The 18,580-nt window shown below is 43.5% G+C and overlaps 2 protein-coding genes across 3 annotated transcripts in view; both read left to right on the plus strand.

Moving 5' to 3' along the window:
- The window catches only part of LOC129704437 (voltage-dependent L-type calcium channel subunit alpha-1D-like), a 346,238-nt gene that overhangs the window by 180,416 nt on the left and 147,242 nt on the right, over positions 1-18,580 (plus strand). For both annotated transcript variants that reach the window (XM_055647505.1, XM_055647504.1), the window contains exons 13-19: positions 3,094-3,254; positions 3,501-3,726; positions 8,738-8,945; positions 9,813-9,933; positions 14,309-14,423; positions 15,701-15,782; positions 17,670-17,727. In XM_055647505.1, the coding sequence (XP_055503480.1) occupies positions 3,094-3,254; positions 3,501-3,726; positions 8,738-8,945; positions 9,813-9,933; positions 14,309-14,423; positions 15,701-15,782; positions 17,670-17,727 (971 nt within the window). The remainder of the gene's footprint in view (positions 1-3,093; positions 3,255-3,500; positions 3,727-8,737; positions 8,946-9,812; positions 9,934-14,308; positions 14,424-15,700; positions 15,783-17,669; positions 17,728-18,580) is intronic.
- Positions 3,730-8,182, plus strand: LOC129704440 (toll-like receptor 7). Its single transcript, XM_055647507.1, has one exon. It carries the CDS (start codon positions 6,255-6,257, stop codon positions 7,002-7,004), a length of 750 nt encoding a protein of 249 aa, XP_055503482.1. The 5' UTR covers positions 3,730-6,254; the 3' UTR covers positions 7,005-8,182.

Consider the following 18,580-nt stretch of genomic DNA (forward strand, 5'->3'; position numbering starts at 1 on the left):
TGGTACAATCTGTACTGATCAGTGCTGAGTTACTCCAGCGCTTTGTGACCTGAATTGCTAAATCACTACAGCAGTTCAAAAACTCACCTCAACCTTCCTGAGAGCAATTAATGATGAAGAATAAATGCTGCCCCTATCAGCAACACAGACATGTTGAAACACAAATAAAGAGAGAGGACTTGGGGCTGCAGTGATTTGTTCTGTAAGCAAATGTTGCAGTCATCCCTGCATCAGCAAATAACTGCAAACTGCATTGTGAGACCTTTGCAATAAATCTTTGCTTTTCAGCATTGATAGCACCGATAGGAATCTATATTTTTTGGATAAATATATATCTGTAATATCAGATTTAGCCACCAGCACAATTGGGCATCTAATGATTGAATCCATGGCCTAATCATTTCACCTAACTTTATAGGACATTTCCAGGACTGCACAAAATGTGAGCTGAATATTTTGCATTTTCCAAGGACAAGATTTGCTTCAGAGTGTGATACTTTCAGCTTGTTGCTGACCTTTTTTTATCCCATTCAAGCCTGAAAACGTACAGAACAAATTTCAGACAGCATTCCAAATCATATCTATCTATCATATCAGACTGAAGGGCAAGAGACAGAGAGAGGGGGGGGGGGGAAAGAGGGGGGGGGGGAGAGAGAAAGGAGGGGGGGGCAGAGAGAGAGAGGGGGGGGGGGGAGAGAGGGGGGGGAGAGAGGGGGGGGGAGAGAGAGAGAGAGAAGAGTGGGGCGGGGCAGCAGGTTGCTGGGGCCCTAGCTAGCCCGGAGCGATCCGAGGACCAACGATCCTATAGGCTCTTTGCTGAGGACTGCCAAAAGCTTCTGCCAGCGTTACAGAGGATCGGGCCGTGGACACAGACATGGAGAGGAGGTCGTCCCTGTGACGGGTAGAGAGGGGAGGAGGTGAGAAGAGGGGGGGGGGGTGGGGGGAGCCGGGCGAGTGAGTAGTCTGCGAACAGCGGAGAGAGACAGCACCTTTTAAAACTCATTGATGTAGATGACAAACAGTAACGGGCCCAGCACTGAACCCTGAGGCACACCACTAGTCACAGGCATCCAGTTCGAGAAGCAACCTTCCACCATCATCCTCTGCTTCCTTCCATGGAGTCAATTTGCTATCCATTCAGCTATCTCTCCTTGGCTCCTTGGCTCCCATGCGATCTAACCAGAGTAGCCTACCATGCGGAACCTTGTCAAACGCCTTACTGAAGTCCATGTATACAACATCTACAGCTCTGCCTTCGTCAACCTTTTTGCTCACTTCTTCAAAAATTCAATCAGATTTGTGAGACTCGACCTCCCACATATAAAACCATACTGGCTTTCCCTAATCAGCCCTTGCCCATCTAAATGCCTGTGTATCCTATCCCTCAGAATACTCTCCAGTAACTTACGAACTACAGATATTAAGCTCACCAGCCTATAGTTCCCAGCATTTTCCCTGCAGCCCTTCTTGAAAAGAGGTACAACATTTGCCACCCTCCAGTCTTCCGGTACCGGGTAAATACAGAGGAGAAATACTCATTTAGGACCTTGCCCATTTCCTGTAGCTCCACACAGAGGTGACCACTATGATTCCTGAGACGTACCACTCCCTCTCTAGTTCTCCTTTTCCCCCTTATGTATTTATAAAGTCTGTTGGGATTGTCCTTAATGCTACCCGCCAGAGCTATCTCCTGGCCCCTTTTTGCCCTTCTGATATCCTTTTTTAGTTTACTCCTTAGCTCCTGAAACTCCCCCAGGGATACACTTGATCCCAGCTGCCTATACCTGTCCCATGCATTCTTCTTGTTTTTGACACACGTCTCAATTTCTCTCGTTAGCCAAGATTCCTTACGTTTGCCTGCTTTGTCCTTCACTGTAACGAGGATGTACACATCCTGAGCTTTCTTCAGTACACTTTTAAAAACATCCCACTTGGCCGATGTTCCTTTCCCATCTAATAACCTTCTCAAATCAACTTGAATGAGACCTTCTCTCATACCCTCAAATTGGCCTTACCCCAGTTGAACATTTTAACACGTGGACCCTCTCCGTCCCTATCGATAACTATCTTAAACCTAATCGAACTGTGGTCACTGGTCCCAAAAGACTCCTCCACACACTCTTCATTAACTTGCCCTTCCCAATTTCCCAATACTAGATCCAGCGTTGCCCTCTTATGTTTGGAGGCCCCCACATACAGCTTAAGAAAACTCTCCTGAACACTTTTGAGGAATTGCACCCCATCTGAACCCTTCACGCTATGATTTTCCAAGTCTATATTGGGAAAGTTAAAATCCCCTACTACAACAGCCTTATTTGACCTGCAGCTGTCTGCAATCCCCCATTTGCTCTTCTAGTTCCTGTTGACTATTCGGGGGTTTATAGTACACCCCCAACAAAGTGGTTATCCCTGGTACACAAAAATGCTGGAGAAACTCAGCGGGTGCAGCAGCATCTATGGAGCGTAGGAGATAGGCAACGTTTCAGGCCGGAACCCATTTTTGTGTACCTTCGATTTTCCAGCATCTGCAGTTCCTTCTTTAACAAAGTGATCATCCCTTTCTTGTTCCTCAGCTCCACCCATATAGCCTCGCTAGACGAACCATCCGTAATGTCTTCCTCAGACTGAGCTCAGGGTCTCAACCCGAAACGCCACCCATTCCTTTTCTCCAGAGATGCTGCCTGATACTCCAGCTTTTGTGTCTATCTTCTGAAAAATACCATTGAATTAACAATAGAAAGAAATGAACTCCATACACAATTTAACAATCAATTTGCATCATTTTGCAAATTACCTAGTCTATACAAATTGATCAGTGCGGATATTTGGTAACCTTTTTAGTTAGATACATATATACATAGACAATAGGTGCAGGAGTAGGCCATTCGGCCCTCCGACCCAGCACCGCCATTCAATGTGATAATGGCTGATCGTCCACAATCAGTACCCCTTCCCTGCCATCTCCCATACCCCTTGATTCCGCTAGCTCTATCTAACTTTCTTTTTAAATTGCTTCTTGTGGTATTTTGATTTTATACTTGAGTGCAAAGTTTGATATTTTTGTGACAAAATTAGATTTTTTACTTTCTTTAGTCGACGCTGGCGTCGTTGGAACCGTTGTTTAAGAAGAAGATGTCGAGCTGGTGTTAAATCTGTTACTTTCTACTGGCTAGTTATTATTCTTGTTTTTCTCAATACATTAACTATTTCTTCAGAGCACTACAACCAGCCTTGGTGGCTAACATCGATTCAAGGTAAAAGTGTAATTATGCTTTCAGATAAACATTACTAAACAATAAATGTTATTTTTGATTCAAATGGATGGAGTCAAATGTCTTTTTGAGGTGCTGTATATTTTAGCACGGTCTTTTGCATTAGTTTGACTCAAGTCATGTAATGACAATGGGGAATCGTTAGAAACAGGCTAAATATGACTGAGGACATTACTTTAAAGCATTATTAGTCATTAAAGTTTGTTTTACATTTCTGTTTCATTATAGATATTGCAAATAAAGTTCTCCTGGCTCTTTTCACCTGTGAGATGTTAGTGAAAATGTACAGTCTGGGTCTGCAGGCTTACTTTGTATCCCTCTTTAATCGCTTTGATTGCTTTGTGGTATGCGGTGGAATAATTGAAACCATCTTGGTTGAACTTCAAGTTATGTCTCCTTTGGGAATCTCAGTCTTTAGATGTGTTCGGCTTTTAAGAATTTTCAAAGTGACAAGGTAAGGCTTACAATATTAACTCCTGTGTTTGACTTTGTGTCCTCTTGTACATTATATTTATAATCTTCATGCATAACATTCTTGCCAAATGTACCACGAAAACATCAACATCAGTATATGTAAAACACAAGCAGAACTATTTTATATCATTGCTCTGCTTCCCCATTGTAAATGGAGGAGAGATCAATCAAGAAGTTATATTCAGTAAAGCAAGCCGCAGCAGAAACATAGCAAATTATTCTCAAATGTTCTACTCGCTCACTTGGTGGTGAAACAATAGTATTCAGAGCAAGGTAACTCTTTTTATTTTACAAAATAATCTCACGTAAAATATTGAAATATAATATTACATTTATTAAAACACAGACAATGATTTATATATTGTCAATGTTATCATCATCATTGAGCCATCTCATTTTTATTATGAACCCAACACATAGTGTGTTCCCTTTGATGCATTGTGCCTGAAGGAAATTTGACCAGGGTAGCTTCCCATGTAGTATTCCTCCAAAGGTCACCACAGTAGCATAGGTGCGGCACAGTGGTAGAGTTGCTTCCTTACAGTGCCAGAGACATCGGTTCGATCCTCACTGTGGGTGTTGTCTGAATGGAGTTTGCACGTTCTCCATGTGATCGCGTGGATTTTCAATGGGTGCTTTGGTTTCCTCCCACATTTCAAAGATTGGCAGGTTTGTAGCTTAATTGGCTTCTGTGAATTATCCCCAGTGTGTGTGTGATCGAACTAGTATACGGGGTGATCGTCGGTCATTGTGGACTTGGTGGCCGAACGGCCTGTTTTCACGCTGTATCTCTAAACCAAACTAAACTGAAGGTCTTTTGTGAAGCCACACCTTGCTTAAGTTGATCATCTAGTGGATATTCCAGGACTTTGGTGTGTCAGGAACACAAAGTTGTGGATTGCTCCATTTGCAGGCAGACAGCAGGGCCTTTTCCATGAGGTCGATGGTCTGGCAGCAGCATTGATACTTGTCCCATGACAATAGTCCTGTGTTTGGAATGTTGACAGTGATTGACATTATTTCTCGATACTGTTGAACTGTTAATTGAAAAGATTTAACATCCTTTTTTTGACTCAACAATGGTAGAGGAATGGCACTATATTTCCAAGTCAATACGTTGTGTAGCTTGGAAAACACTTTGAGCTGTTACATAGAAACATAGAAATTAGGTGCAGGAGTAGGCCATTCGGCCCTTCGAGCCTGCACCGCCATTCAATATGATCATGGCTGATCATCCAACTCAGTATCCCGTACCTGCCTTCTCTCCATACCCTCTGATCCCCTTAGCCACAAGGGCCACATCTAACTCCCTCTTACTGTTGGGGACTTGACCCATACACAATTTTCCACGTGCAGTTCATCGGGGCATGATATAATTCACCAAGACTGCTTTACTCTTGTACTTAAATCCTACTCTAGTAAAAGCCAATGTCCATTTTCCTTTCCAAAATTGCACGAGATTTATACAATAAGACACCTAGGTCCACTCCCTAAATACAACACTTCAGTTTCTGTTTCCTTTATCATAGTTACTTTTTTAATATCTTTCATTCATTTGTTCTATATCTCTTTATATCACCGTCTATATCTCTCGTTTCCCTTTCCTCCGATTCTTTTCTCTGAAGAAGGGTCTTGACCCGAAAGGTTACCTATTCCTTTTCTCCAGAGATGCTGTCTGTCCCGTTGAGTTACTCCAGTTTTTTGTGTCTTAAACCCCTATCTCACGGTGCAAGTTGACCCATGAGTGACCCCGAGTTTAAAACAAATTAAACTCGTGGTAATCACGTACAATTAACGTAGCGGGAACGTCGGAACTCGTGGATGCAACTTAGCGACTCGTGGCGCTAACGGCAGGTTTAAACATGTTTAAAGATTTCCACGAGTCAAATTTACTCTTGAAGTTAAAATTTTAAACATTTAAACTGGTTGTAAGCACGTAGTGGCCCGTGTGTTTACCTTAGTGACTCTTGAGTCTACCGTGGGTTTGGCCTGAGTGCCAGAAGTGAAATGTTGAAGATTAGTCAGATCTTAATGGATAATGAATGAATGGATGGATGGATGGATAGGGGTCTGAAATGAACTTGGATACTTTCGATGGGAGAGAGCTGCCGATGAAGCTGAAGGTACAGAGCGAAGATGGGGGCTCAAGCATTGATGGGAAGGGTCAACACCGGGTGGGATGTGTGAAAAGTGACCATACTGAGGGAATTCCCACTTATATGAAGCAGAGAGAAACGTGAGTTCTACATAGATTATGTTATAGCCAGCGAGGAGACATTTCTTCAGATAATGATTTTACAATGTGAGGTGACATTATAAGCCATGGGATATAGACACAAAATGCTCGAGTAACTCAGCAGGGCAGACAGCATCTCTGGAGAAAAGGAATTGGTGACGTTTTGCGTCAAGACCCTTCTTCAGACTGGTTTTGTGCTGTGCTGTTGCCGTATCTCTGGAGAGAAGTAATGGGTCTCGACCCGAAACGTCACCCATTCCTTCTCTCCAGAGATGCTGCCTGTCCCGCTGAGTTACTCCAGCATTCTGTGTCCATCTTCGCTGGTGAGGAACCGTGCAAGTTTTCGCTCTCGAACACAGATAGCAGCGAATTATTGGGGGAAGAAACTCGCGTTCATGCCGCACGACGTGTTTGACCACCTGCCCCCGCTACTCAAGGAGCTTGTGCTGAGCGGTAACCAGCTGCGGAGCTTCAACTGGGGCAGGCTTTACCTGCTAGCCTGGTTGGAGCTGCTGGACCTCGGTAGCAACCTGTTGACCACGGTGCCTCGCATGCTGTCCAACTGCACCCAGACCCTGCGTTTCAACCTCACCCGCAACCAGATCTCCAAGCTGACCAAGGACTTCCTGCGGGACGTGACCTCCCTGCAGTACCTGGATCTCAGCTACACCAACCTGAAGAACATCCAGGCCTCCAGTTTCCTGGACAGCGCCTTCAAACACCTTTGGGAGCTGTGGCTAAGCGGCAACCACTTTCTCTGCACCTGCAATGCCAGGTGGTTCATGTGGTGGAATAATCAGACCACGGTCTACATCCCTCACCTGTTCACCGATGTCACCTGCACCTCCCCCAAAGCCCACCTCGGCCACTGCGTCGTCATGGTGGATCTGCACTCCTGTGAGTTGGACTACCTGGGCATTGGCCTCTACACTTTCTCCACCTTGATCACCTTCTTGCTCCTCAATTTGATACTTAAAACAGGCCTTCATTCACGGTGGCGCAGCGGTAGAGTTGCTGCCTGACAGCGAATGCAACGTCGGAGACCTGGGTTCGATCCCGACTACGGGTGCTGCCTGTACTGAGTAAGTTCTCCCCGTGACCTGCGTGGGTTTTCCCCGAGATCCCCCCACACTCCAAAGACGTACAGGTTTGTAGGTTAATTGGCTTGGTGAATGTAAAAATGTCCATAGTGGGTGTAGGATGGTGTTGGTGTGCGGGGATCGCTGGTCGGCACGGACTCGGTGGTCGGAAGGGCCTGTTTCCTCTCTGTATCTCTAAACTAAACTAAACTAACAGGGGAGAACACTGGACCTTCTTGGTCAGTTTATTATTTTACACTTATATACATTACACAGATCACGGAGTGTGAAATAAAGCTGGCAAGCCGAGGTCATGCAAGAAACGGAGGAAAACGGGAGACGATTTTATTCAGCAAGTCCGTTCTGGCAGAACATCTATCCTGTGTTAAGAAACCTTACTTTCAGGGGATTTAAATCTTGAGTTCAACTTCTACCTGAATTTAATCGATTTACAAAAGCTTTGAAGTTCTCCCTGCAGTCCGTTTCTTAAACACCTTTACGTTTTGTGCTTTTTTTAACAGCCAATTACTTTAAATGCCATTTATTGCATTGTAGCAATGATAGGCAACGATTTGATAAAAGCGGTTAATTACATGACGAGAGAAGCATGCAGCTACATAAGAGACACGGAGAAGCTGATCATCGGGTCATGGAAGGCTTTTTATAATAAAAAAAATGCATGACATCATTTTTATCCATGTGATGATTTTTCCACACGTCGGTAGTCGTTGTTGGCTCAAGAGTAACTCGGGAGAGGAACTTGGTACATCGCAGAAATGAGAAGTAAACGGCAAACTTAGACATACACGTGGGAACTCGTTTAAACTCGTGAACATAAACTTGGAATCTCGTAGACAACCACGAGTTTGATTTTTTCTTTCACTCGGGATCACTCGTGGGTGTACTCACACCATGAGACAGGGGCTTTACTTCAGTATTTCACATCTTTAAAAAAAACGTATGCTTTCCTACATTTTACTAAAGTGGATAACTTTCCTTTTCCCACTGGTCTTTGGTTTCTCTGGTCCTGAAGTTCGGTCCCATTGAAGCCACCCTTGCATCCTCCACATAAACCACTCGGTTTGTCACCAACAGCAAACTGGGATATATTATTCTGGATTCCGCTGAATGTCCAAATATACTACATCTTCTGATCTCCCTTTATCTATTTTGCAGGTCACAGCCTCAAAAACATGAATATTTTCTTAGTGATCTGTTCCCAATTCTAAATAATAATTGTTGCAATGTCCCTGCTACTGTTCCTGGCTAACTGTTCTTAAGTTCCTGTTTTCTCTCAAACAGTGAGGTAGCATTTATCAGAAGACCACAAGGATAGGATGTGGGCAACTCATTAGTTGATGCTGTCTGAAGCCTTGTGGAAGGTCATAGCTGTGAAAGCTGAGTGTGACTGTAGCGTCCTGTGAGAGGTTATAAACGAAGCACTGGTTCTAGAGTAACCCAGCCCAATTTATTCATTTCATTTCCTATACTTTAACTATCCAAATGTGAAATATTTTACACTCTGTTATTTTTGTTTTAACATCCCATGTGAAATTAATCAAAATAGTTGAATAAATTATTGAATTCAACTAATTGTACAAATTCTGAAAATGCATGGCTTATAATTGTAACTTGATTGTGATACATATCTTCTAACAACAGAATTGTTTTGCCAGGCACTGGCAGTCGCTGAGTAACCTTGTGGCCTCGTTGCTGAACTCCATGCGATCCATTGCCTCACTGCTGCTGCTGCTCTTCCTCTTTATTATCATCTTTTCACTCTTGGGGATGCAGCTTTTTGGTGGTAAATTTAACTTTGATGAAACACAAACAAAACGGAGTACCTTTGATAACTTTCCACAATCTCTTCTCACTGTATTTCAGGTACTTACACAAAATCAATTAATTTTAAAGCAAAAATTCCTCTGAAAATAAAAAGTTGTAAATTCCTTATGTATAAAAGCTGACAGTTTCATTACATAGAGCGCACAGGAAATACCTCCCTGGTGCTTCCTTGTGAATACCATGAAACACTGACATTTCATGGCAAGATTAGAAATAACATTATAGATTTGAAATTACAAATAGGAAGGATTAATGGGTCACAACCTGCATGGAATTGCAGTTATGAGGAGATGCAGGTCAGAGTTGAACGACCGTGATTTATGTCCCGGGTGGTTTGTAATTGCTCTATCCTTGAAACATTCCAGAGCATTATTATTTTCAAAAGTATAGTGAGATTCTTTTACACAAAGCAACATATATATAGGAACATATAAAAGAAGGGTAATAATATTACAGTATAATAAGTGCATTTGCAAGGTACCTGCGAGCAATAATCCCTGGACTTAGTTGTGTATGCATGGACGTTTATTATGAGTACAATATAAGAAATAGGAGTAGACTATGTGTCTTGTCTACAAATGAAATTCAAAAAACTGCGGATGTGTGACATCTGAAATAAAAACAGAAAATGCCAGATCTACTCCACATGTTAGGCAGCAGCTGTGAAAAGAGAAGCAAAGGTAATGCTTCAGTTCATGAAACTCTGACTCCTACTATTTCCCTCAGATGCTCCATGGTCAGCTGAATGGTGGCAGGATTTTCATCTATAGATTGATAGTTTGTAACCTAACTGATATTAAATTATTGCCAATAGATAGATGTAATAATGTATTTAAAGTTGGTTATTTTTACTAATAACTGAGGCGTCTGCATCTGTAAAAATGCATTTTTTGTCAATTTAAATAGATTTTAACTGGTGAAGATTGGAATATGGTGATGTACGATGGAATCATGGCTTACGGTGGCCCATCCTCATCAGGGATGATAGTCTGTATATACTTTATAATTCTTTTCATCTGTGGTAATTGTATCCTTACCGACTAGAAAGACAGGTAGTGTACTCTGACTGATTTTATCAATGTGAAAGGTATAGTACTGTTATTTGTTGGTGTTCATAAGATCGGTTTATGTGCATAGGTAGCTTTTCTTCCTTTTAATAATGTTCCTTCCTTTTAGATGTGGCTAAAGGGATCAGGGGGTATGGAGAGAAGGCAGGTACAGGATACTGAGTTGGATGATCAGCCATGATCATATTGAATGGCGGTGCAGGCTCGAAGGGCTGAATGGCCTACTCCTGCACCTATTTTCTATGTTTCTATCTATGTTTCTATGTTTACGTACTAATATTCTTCGCACGGCATAAACGAATTTATTACAAAATTCTGTTGCATCTTCTTCAATTCTTAAAAATGACGTGATTCAAAAGAGTCTGAAGTTCTGTAGCTGCTCATTGTTGGTTTACCTTCGATCTTTAGCTTGACTATCACAATCAGGTGGGGACCATTTTTCGTCAACAAATTATTCCGTGCCATTCGGACCATGAGAGATTTGTTAATCATGACTGATGTCCAGTCGTGAAATATCAATTTAATCTGACTGTGAGCAGGGTTATGTTCAGACATTTCTCAGGTATGTATATCTTTAATATTTTATTGTGTGCTGCAGGAGCGGAAATCGCTATAAAACATGGGGGGGGGCCACACAATTTCTTGTTGGCCTCGCATGCGCACACACACACGTGAGGCTCTGGAGGCTTCGGCCGTGGGCGCTGTGGACGGTAACATCGGGAGCTGACCTGGTTGGCGACTGACTCAGAACTCCAGCAACAGCAGCTTCGTTTGCCCGAATCGTGGGGGTTGAATTGGCCCGTTCGCGGGGCCTTTCATCGCCCGGCGCGGCTTAAAATCAGCCGGCGGGGGCTTCAACTTCGATGGTCTCGGTCGCCTGGATGCAGCAATTTGACCGCGGGGCGGTGGAAGCTCCCGCAGCCGATTTTAAGCCACGCCAGGCGATGAAAGGCCCCACGAACGGGCCGATTCAAGCTCTGCTCTATGATCTTTGCTCCACCAGGGCATCTGCCTCCTCCAATCACCGCGCTCTATCCTCAGTTCCACCCCCCTACTTCCGCCTCTGACTGACACCTCCCTCCTCCAATCATCGCGCTGAATCATCATGTCCCCCCATTGCCTGCTGACTGACGTCTCTCTCGTCCAATCGGTGCCCTCGATCAACAGTCCCACCCCCACTGTCTCGCAAAAAGCAGAGATTTTTAATAGATCTTTTTCACCGAATTTCAAAATCCGGATTACAAAACATGGGGGATTGTCTCCCACCTCTCAAAGCATAGAGAGGACATGTGTCCCCCGCCCCCCCCCCCGGGATTTCCACCCATGGTGTGCTGGAGGAGGGAGCCTGCTCCTTCTGCAGCCACAAGGATACCTAAGGCGACAGGCACTATTCACCCCAGACACCAGCAGAGACCTCCTGCTGCACAGACTACCACTCAACCTGCACCCAAACATAAAGGCTGAAACCATTCTGAGTCCAAACATAAAGGCCTAAACACACTCCTGTGTGTTATGGGTGCTTTCTACCTACCCCTGCATTTGCAGTTTGCATGAGTGTTGTGAATATATGTAGAGAATAAGACATTTGCTACTGTATTGAAAACAAATTTTCACAGTATGTAACAAGGGGGGGTGGGGGGGGGGGTGTCAAATGGGATAGTCAAGGACGGAGTTAAAGGGAAAGGGAGTAAAGGGATAGTTAATAACCCAAGAATTAACGGGAAAGAAAGCTCACAAAGGGGTAGGAGCGTATGGCCAAGTGTAATAGGGATCAATGTGAAAGGTGAGATGTGTAAGGAATGAAAAGTATTGTGTTTGAATGCACGCAGTATAAGAAGTAAAGTAGATGAGCTTGAGGCTCAGTTACAGGTTGGTAGATATGACATTGTGGGGATTACCAAGACGTGGTTGCAGGAGGATCGGGCCTAGGAACTTAATATTTAGGGTTATACATCATAGAGAAAGGACAGGCAGGTGGGCAGAGAAGGGGTAGCTCTGCTGGTGAGGGATGGAATTCAGTCCCTTGCGAGGGAAGACATAGGGACTGACGAGGTACAGTCGTTGTGGATTGAGTTGAGGAATTGCAAAGGCAAGAAGTAATTGGAGTTATCTACAGACCCCCAAATAGTATCCCGGGTGTAGGGTGTAAGTTGCAGTAGGAGTTAAAACTGGCATGCAACAAAGGTAATGCCACTGTGGTGATGGGGGACTTCAATATGCTGGTAGACTGGGAAAATCAGGTCGGTTCAGGACCCCAAGAAAGAGTGTTTGTAGAATGCCTCCGAGATGGATTCTTAGAGCAGCTTGTAATGGAGCCGACCAGAGAAAAGGCAATTCTGGATTTAGTGTTGTCCAATGAACCAGATTTGATAAGACTACTCGAGGTAAAGGAACCGCTTGGAGGTAGTGATCATAATATGATTAGTTTTAATCTGCAATTTGAGAAGGAGAAGGTTAAATCGGAAGTGTCACTGATGCAGTTGAACAAAGGGGACTATAAAGGCATGATGGAGGAGCTGGCCAAGGTAAACTGGAAAAGGATCCCAGCAGGAATGACAGTGGAACAGCAATGGCAGGAATTTCTGGGCATAATCCGGAAGACGCAGGATCATTTTATTCCAAAAAGGAAGAAAGATTCTAAGGGGAGTAGGAGGCAACTGTGGCTGACAAGAGAAGTTAGGGATAGAATAAAACTAAAAGAAAAGATGTATAACACAGCAAAGAGTAGCCGGAAGCCAGAGGATTGGGAAACTTTCATAGGACAACAGAAGGAAACAAAACGGGCAATACGTGCTGAAAAGATGAAGCACGAAGGGAAGCTGGCCAGGAATATAAAGAAGGACAGTAAAAGCTTCTTTAGATATGTTAATGGAAAAACAGTAGCAAAGTCAAATGTGGGTCCCTTGAAGGCAGATACGGTGAAATTATTATGGGGAGCAAGGTAATGGCAGAAGAGTTGAACAGGTACTTCGGACCTGTCTTCACTAAGGAAGACACAAACAATCTCCCAGAAGTACTGGAGGACAGAGGATCTAAGAGGGTAGAGGAACTGAAATAAATTTTCATTCGGCGAGAAATAGTATTGGGTAAGCTAATGGGACTGAAGGATGATAAATCCCCTGGACCTGATGGTCTGCATCCCAGGGTCCTCAGGGAGGTGGCTCCAGAAATAGTGGATGCATTGGTGATCATTTTCCAATGTTCAATAGATTCAGAATTCCTGTTGATTGGAGAATAGCTAATGTTATCCCACTTTTCAAGAAAGGAGCGAGAGAGAAAACGGGGAATTACAGACCAGTTAACCTGACTTCGGTGGTGGGAAAGATATTGAATTCAATTAGTAAAGAGGTAATAATGGGGCATTTGGATAGCAGTAAAAGGATTAGTCCAAGTCAGCATGGATTTATGAAAGGAAAATCATGCTTGACTAATCTTCTGGAATTTTTTGAGGATGTGACAAGCAAAATGGATGAAGGGAAGCCAGTGGATGTAGTGTATCTAGACTTTCAGAAAGCCTTTGATAAGGTCCCGCACGGGAGATTGGTGACTAAAATTAGAGCACATGGCATTGGGGTAGGGTGTTGACATGGATAGAAAATTGGTCACAGTTTTGGTCTCCTAATTTGAGGAATAACATCCTTGTGATTGAGGTAGTACAGCATTGTTCCCTGGGATGGCAGACTCTCATATGAGGAAAAATTGAAAAGACTAGGCTTGTATTCACTGGACTTTAGAAGGATGTGGGGGAATCTTATAGAAACATAAAATTATAAAAGGACTGATGCAGGAAAAATGTTCCCAATGTTGGGCGAGTCCAGAATCAGGGGTCACAGTCTTAGAATAAAGGGGAGGCCATTTAAGACTGAGGTGAGAAAAAACTTTTTCACCCAGAGTGTTGTGAATTTGTGGAATTCCCTGCCACGGAGGGCAGTGGAGGCCAAATCACTGGATGGATTTAAGAGAGAGTTGGATAGAACTCTAGAGGCTAGTGGAATCAAGGGATATGGGGAGAAGGCAGGCACGGGTTATTGATTAGGGACGATCAGCCATGATCACATTGAATGGCGGTGCAGGCTCGAAGGGCCGAATGGCCTCCTCTTGCAACTATTTTCTATGTTTCTATTAAGTTTCACATTACAATTGATTTATTTCATATTATGGTTGGTGAAGGTAAAGAGATAAATTGTTAAATTAAATGTTATCCTTAGTTCAGTCTTAAAGCTTGGCTGCAAATCAGTTATTGGATCATAAACAGGTGAAAGTTATTCAGTACAAATAAATAATTTAAATGGTGAATTCCATATGTTAAGATTTTCCTTAAATGATTTGCTCCAGACATTCTGCTGAATGTCTTTTTGGCTATTGCTGTGGATAACTTGGCTGATGCTGAAAGTCTAAACACAGTCCAAAAAGAAACTATGGAAGAAAGAGAAAGGCAAAGAATGAGCAGGTAATTAATTAACATACTTGAAACTAAGAGGCTTTCAGGGTTTAAAAAAATCTAAGTCTAAAGAACTAATGCAATTGAAATCAAATTAAGAGTTCAAAATTGTCATCTGAATTGTGCAAGATAATTATTAATAGCTGGTGAATTTGACTTTCTTCGTCACTCTTGTTCTTTTGTAGTGAAGAACACAATTATGGAAATCTGGTAAACTTGATACTGACTTTGTGTTTCCATTAATTAATAAATGCAAGTTTTTACTCATTAATTTAATCATAAAATCATACGTCAATCTACAACATACAGAAAAAATGGACATATAAAACAGATATATTTTTTTTGCTTACTTCATATTTAAATGTTAGTAATATATTTCTAGAATTTAATACTAAACAACAAACTTGAATCCAAGTGCTTTTCTGGTATGTGAGACAACAAAGAGGGAAAATGAGAGAGAAAGTCCCTTTGGCACAAATATTTATTGGGTCTTGTGTTTATGTTTACAAGGTTTCCCGGTGCCCAACAGTTTCCATAAAATAGTAGTATGGCAAGCATTTATAGAGTCACAGAGCACAAACGTGCAGCGTGGAATCATACAGCATAGAAACTGGCCCGTGCGCCCAACTTGCCTACACCGACCATGATATCTGTCCAAACAAGTTCCAATTGCCTGAGTTTGTCACACATCTCTTTGAACCTTTTCTGTCCATGTACCTGTCCAAATGTACCCACCTCTGCAGCTTTCTATGTCAGCTTGTGCCAACCACCCACCATCCTCTGTAAAAAAGTTACCAACAGCGTTCCTTTTAAATCTTTATCATCTTGCCTTAAATCTTTGTCCTCTAGTTTTAAATTCCCTGCCCTGGGAAAAAGATTGTGACCATCCACCTTATTTATGTCCCTCATGATTTCATATACCTCTATGACACCTTTCTAGAGACAAATGTCTCAGCTTATTGAGCCTCTCCTTGTAATGCAAGCCCTCCAGTCCTGGTAATATGCCTGGGAAACCTTTCCAGCTTAATGACACCCTTCCTTTCGCTGATAAACCAGGACTGAGCACATTATTCAAAGTGTTGTCACAATGTCAGTTCACACAATTATTTCACCTTTCAGAGGACTTATACCAAACTCATCAGAAATGTATAAATACTGTAATCACAAAGCACACTGTTTGTTGTATTTTAAAGTAAATTTGGACAATAATTAAAAAGTCTTTAAAGTATTTGCAGAAAAATGATTTTGTGTAAATGGTAAAATCCTGTGAAGTGTCTTATTTCTAGAAATGCAGAGAAAAGACAAGAAGGGAAATACGAAGTTGATGGGATTGGAGAAAATGACAGGAAAATACTTACTGGCACTCAGGTAGAACTATTTCAACAAAGTAAAGTTGCAAACTATTGATTCAAATGGTACAGGTGCACAACCTTTTATCCGAAGATCCAAATAACGAAAACCTCCGAATAGCGGACATTTTTTCGGTCCTTGAAGAAAGGTCCTTGAAAACGTTCATCGAGGGCGGCCCGCAGAGGTGACAGCAGAACCTCCGGTCAGTCCTCGAAGAAAGGGGAACTAAATCCCCATTCATAAAAGAGAAGGTGAGGGTATATTGCGCGGGAGGGTTAATAATTGACAATATGTTGCTACCTGCCCTCTGAGTTAAAAAGTTCCCACGGTAGACTCACGATACACAGTGTATCGTGAGTCTTGCCTGGGAACTTTTTAACTCAGCGTGCAGGCAGCAGCAGATTGTCGCTCCCTTCAGTTTCACCCCACCTACACCCCTCTGCTTCCCAGCCATGTGTGTGACCCCCTTCCCTTCCCTCCCCACACCGGCGCAGGGGCTTTGCACTGTCTTCACGTCGGCGATGCTAGCAGCACAGTGCCAGTCACCGGAGACGTCAGGACCAACGGGATACCGACCCCCAGGCCCACTGCAAGCACGGAGATCCCAGATCAGCAACTCCAGACCAGCCCCGTTCCAACTCCAGAGGAACACGCTCCCCGTATGGGCAGAAGCTGATGGTGTGCAAGGGACGTCTTGTTCTTGGGGTCGCGCAACTCGGGCTGTGGGCGAACTGCTACTTGTCGCCGTAGCGGCCCATCGGGGAGCGGATTCCTCTGGAGTTGGAGGGGGAGGGGGGTATTGTGCTGTTTGATCGCCCCCTACTATCCCAGGGACAGGGAGACAGGACGTTCACCGAGGGCGGCCCGCAGAGGTGACAGCGGAACCTCCGGTCGGTCCTCGAAGAAAGGGGAACTAAATCCCCTTCATAAAAGAGAAGGTGAGGGTATATTGCGCAGGAGGGTTAATAATTGGCAATATGCTGCTACCTGCCCGCTGAGTTAAGGACCAACAGGACACCGACCCCCAGGCCCACTGCAAGCATGGAGATCCCAGAGACCCACAGCCAGCAGCAACTCCAGCCCAGCCCCGCTCCAACTCCAGAGGAACACGTAGGGGCAGAAGCTGATGGTGTGCAAGGTACGTCTTGTTCTTGGGGTGGTGGATGAGGGGGCGCAGCTCGGGCTGTGGGCAAACAGCCACTTGTCGCCGTAACAGCCCATCGGGGAGAGGATTCCTCTGGAGTTGGAGGGGGAGGGGGGTATTGTGCTGTTTGATCGCCCCCTGCTATCCCAGGGACAGGGAGACACAGCGGCTTTTTAGACTGGTGGGCAATCACTTCCAAAGTTCTGCCCACACAGTCAGTACACCTCTCCTACACTGCATTTCATACAAACATTTATTCTGCAAGAAAAAACTACATTGAAGACTCAAACTCGCGACCGAGTAGCTGCCAGGATCGAGGCGCAAACTCGCGACCTAGCTAGGCCGCCTAAGGGCATGTAGCCCCGCTAGGGTGACATGAGTGCGAGAGGTGATTCAATGCTGCGGGCACATTTACAAATTCAGGAATTCATTCAACACACTGCATTTCATACAGACATTTATTCTGCAAGAAAAAACGACATTGATGACTCAAACTCGCGACCGAGTAACTGCCGGGATCAAGGCGCAAACTCGCGACCTTGCGGATATGAGCCGAGCACTCTACCACTGAGCCAGCCATTAAAATCTATGCTAAAAAATTTCCATTCCGAAGGCCGACAAATTCTGAATTACGAAAAGTGTCTGGTCCCAAGGCTTTCAGATAAAAGGATGTGCACCTGTACATTGGATCAAGTTCTAGTTATGATGGAAATTATTTTGTGAGAAGTAATTGATGATCGCCTGTCTTTTACGCTTGGCAGGTTTCAATTGATGACCAAGATGAAGATAAGGATCCTTACCCACCCAGTGATGTGCCAGGTATGGACAATGTCATCCATTTAATAAACAAATTCATGTGCATTAATTAAGCAATGTACAGATCTTGCAGTGGTAGCTGGTAGGTAATCAGACTGACTTTAATTAGCCCCTTTCTTAAGCTCAGGATATCTAGAGAGTTTCATAGATAAACATTTCTTTTGCAATGTAGTCGTATTGTTTTGCAGGCAAAGGCAGCAACCACTTTTCCCACAGTGAAGCCTCACAAACTGCAATGAGGTGATGACCAGTTAGTTATTCAGCGCCACTAGCAGATGCCTGGCAGCTGGTTGCTTGGGCTTTAACTTAGTTTCGGAAAAGTCAGGTAAGAATTCCTCTGGGCTCCAGATGTTGAGCATTTTCAAGACTAAGATTGGTAGATGTGAGGGTAAAATAAAGGCACAAGGAGAGAGGCAAGAAATTAAACTGAGGTAAAAGATTAACCATGACTTTTATGAAAGGCAGAGCAGCATTGAGAGGCAACACAGCCTGTTCCAGTTCATATGTTCAAATGGGTACTATATATTGTCAAATTGCAAACCTGTTTATTTAGATTATTTTCCAATATTTGCAGGAAAATTGATAAAGGCGTTATGGTACGAATTGGTGTTGTGTTCATTTTCCAGGTTATACATTTTCTTGAAATTGAATCTCTTGCCCAATTAATCTTGCTTGAACTAATTATGGAAGGCAATTATTGAAGTGTATTGCAGCTGCAACTCTTTTCAGATCAGGAGCAGCAGGCAAAGTAGTTCTTATAGCCAAAGGAGGCGGAGGCATAACTGCAATATGCACATTGATGTGTTACTTGTTAGAACTAACTAGGAGTAAAACCTTGGTGCTGATTTTGATGCCC

This window comes from Leucoraja erinacea, chromosome 16 (genome assembly GCF_028641065.1).
Source record: "Leucoraja erinacea ecotype New England chromosome 16, Leri_hhj_1, whole genome shotgun sequence".
In the NCBI taxonomy this organism is placed as follows: domain Eukaryota; kingdom Metazoa; phylum Chordata; class Chondrichthyes; order Rajiformes; family Rajidae; genus Leucoraja; species Leucoraja erinaceus.

Coding starts and splice junctions, on each gene's coding strand:
- LOC129704440 (XM_055647507.1), top strand. CDS start 6,255: ATGCTGCCTGTCCCGCTGAGTTACTCCAGCATTCTGTGTCCATCTTCG.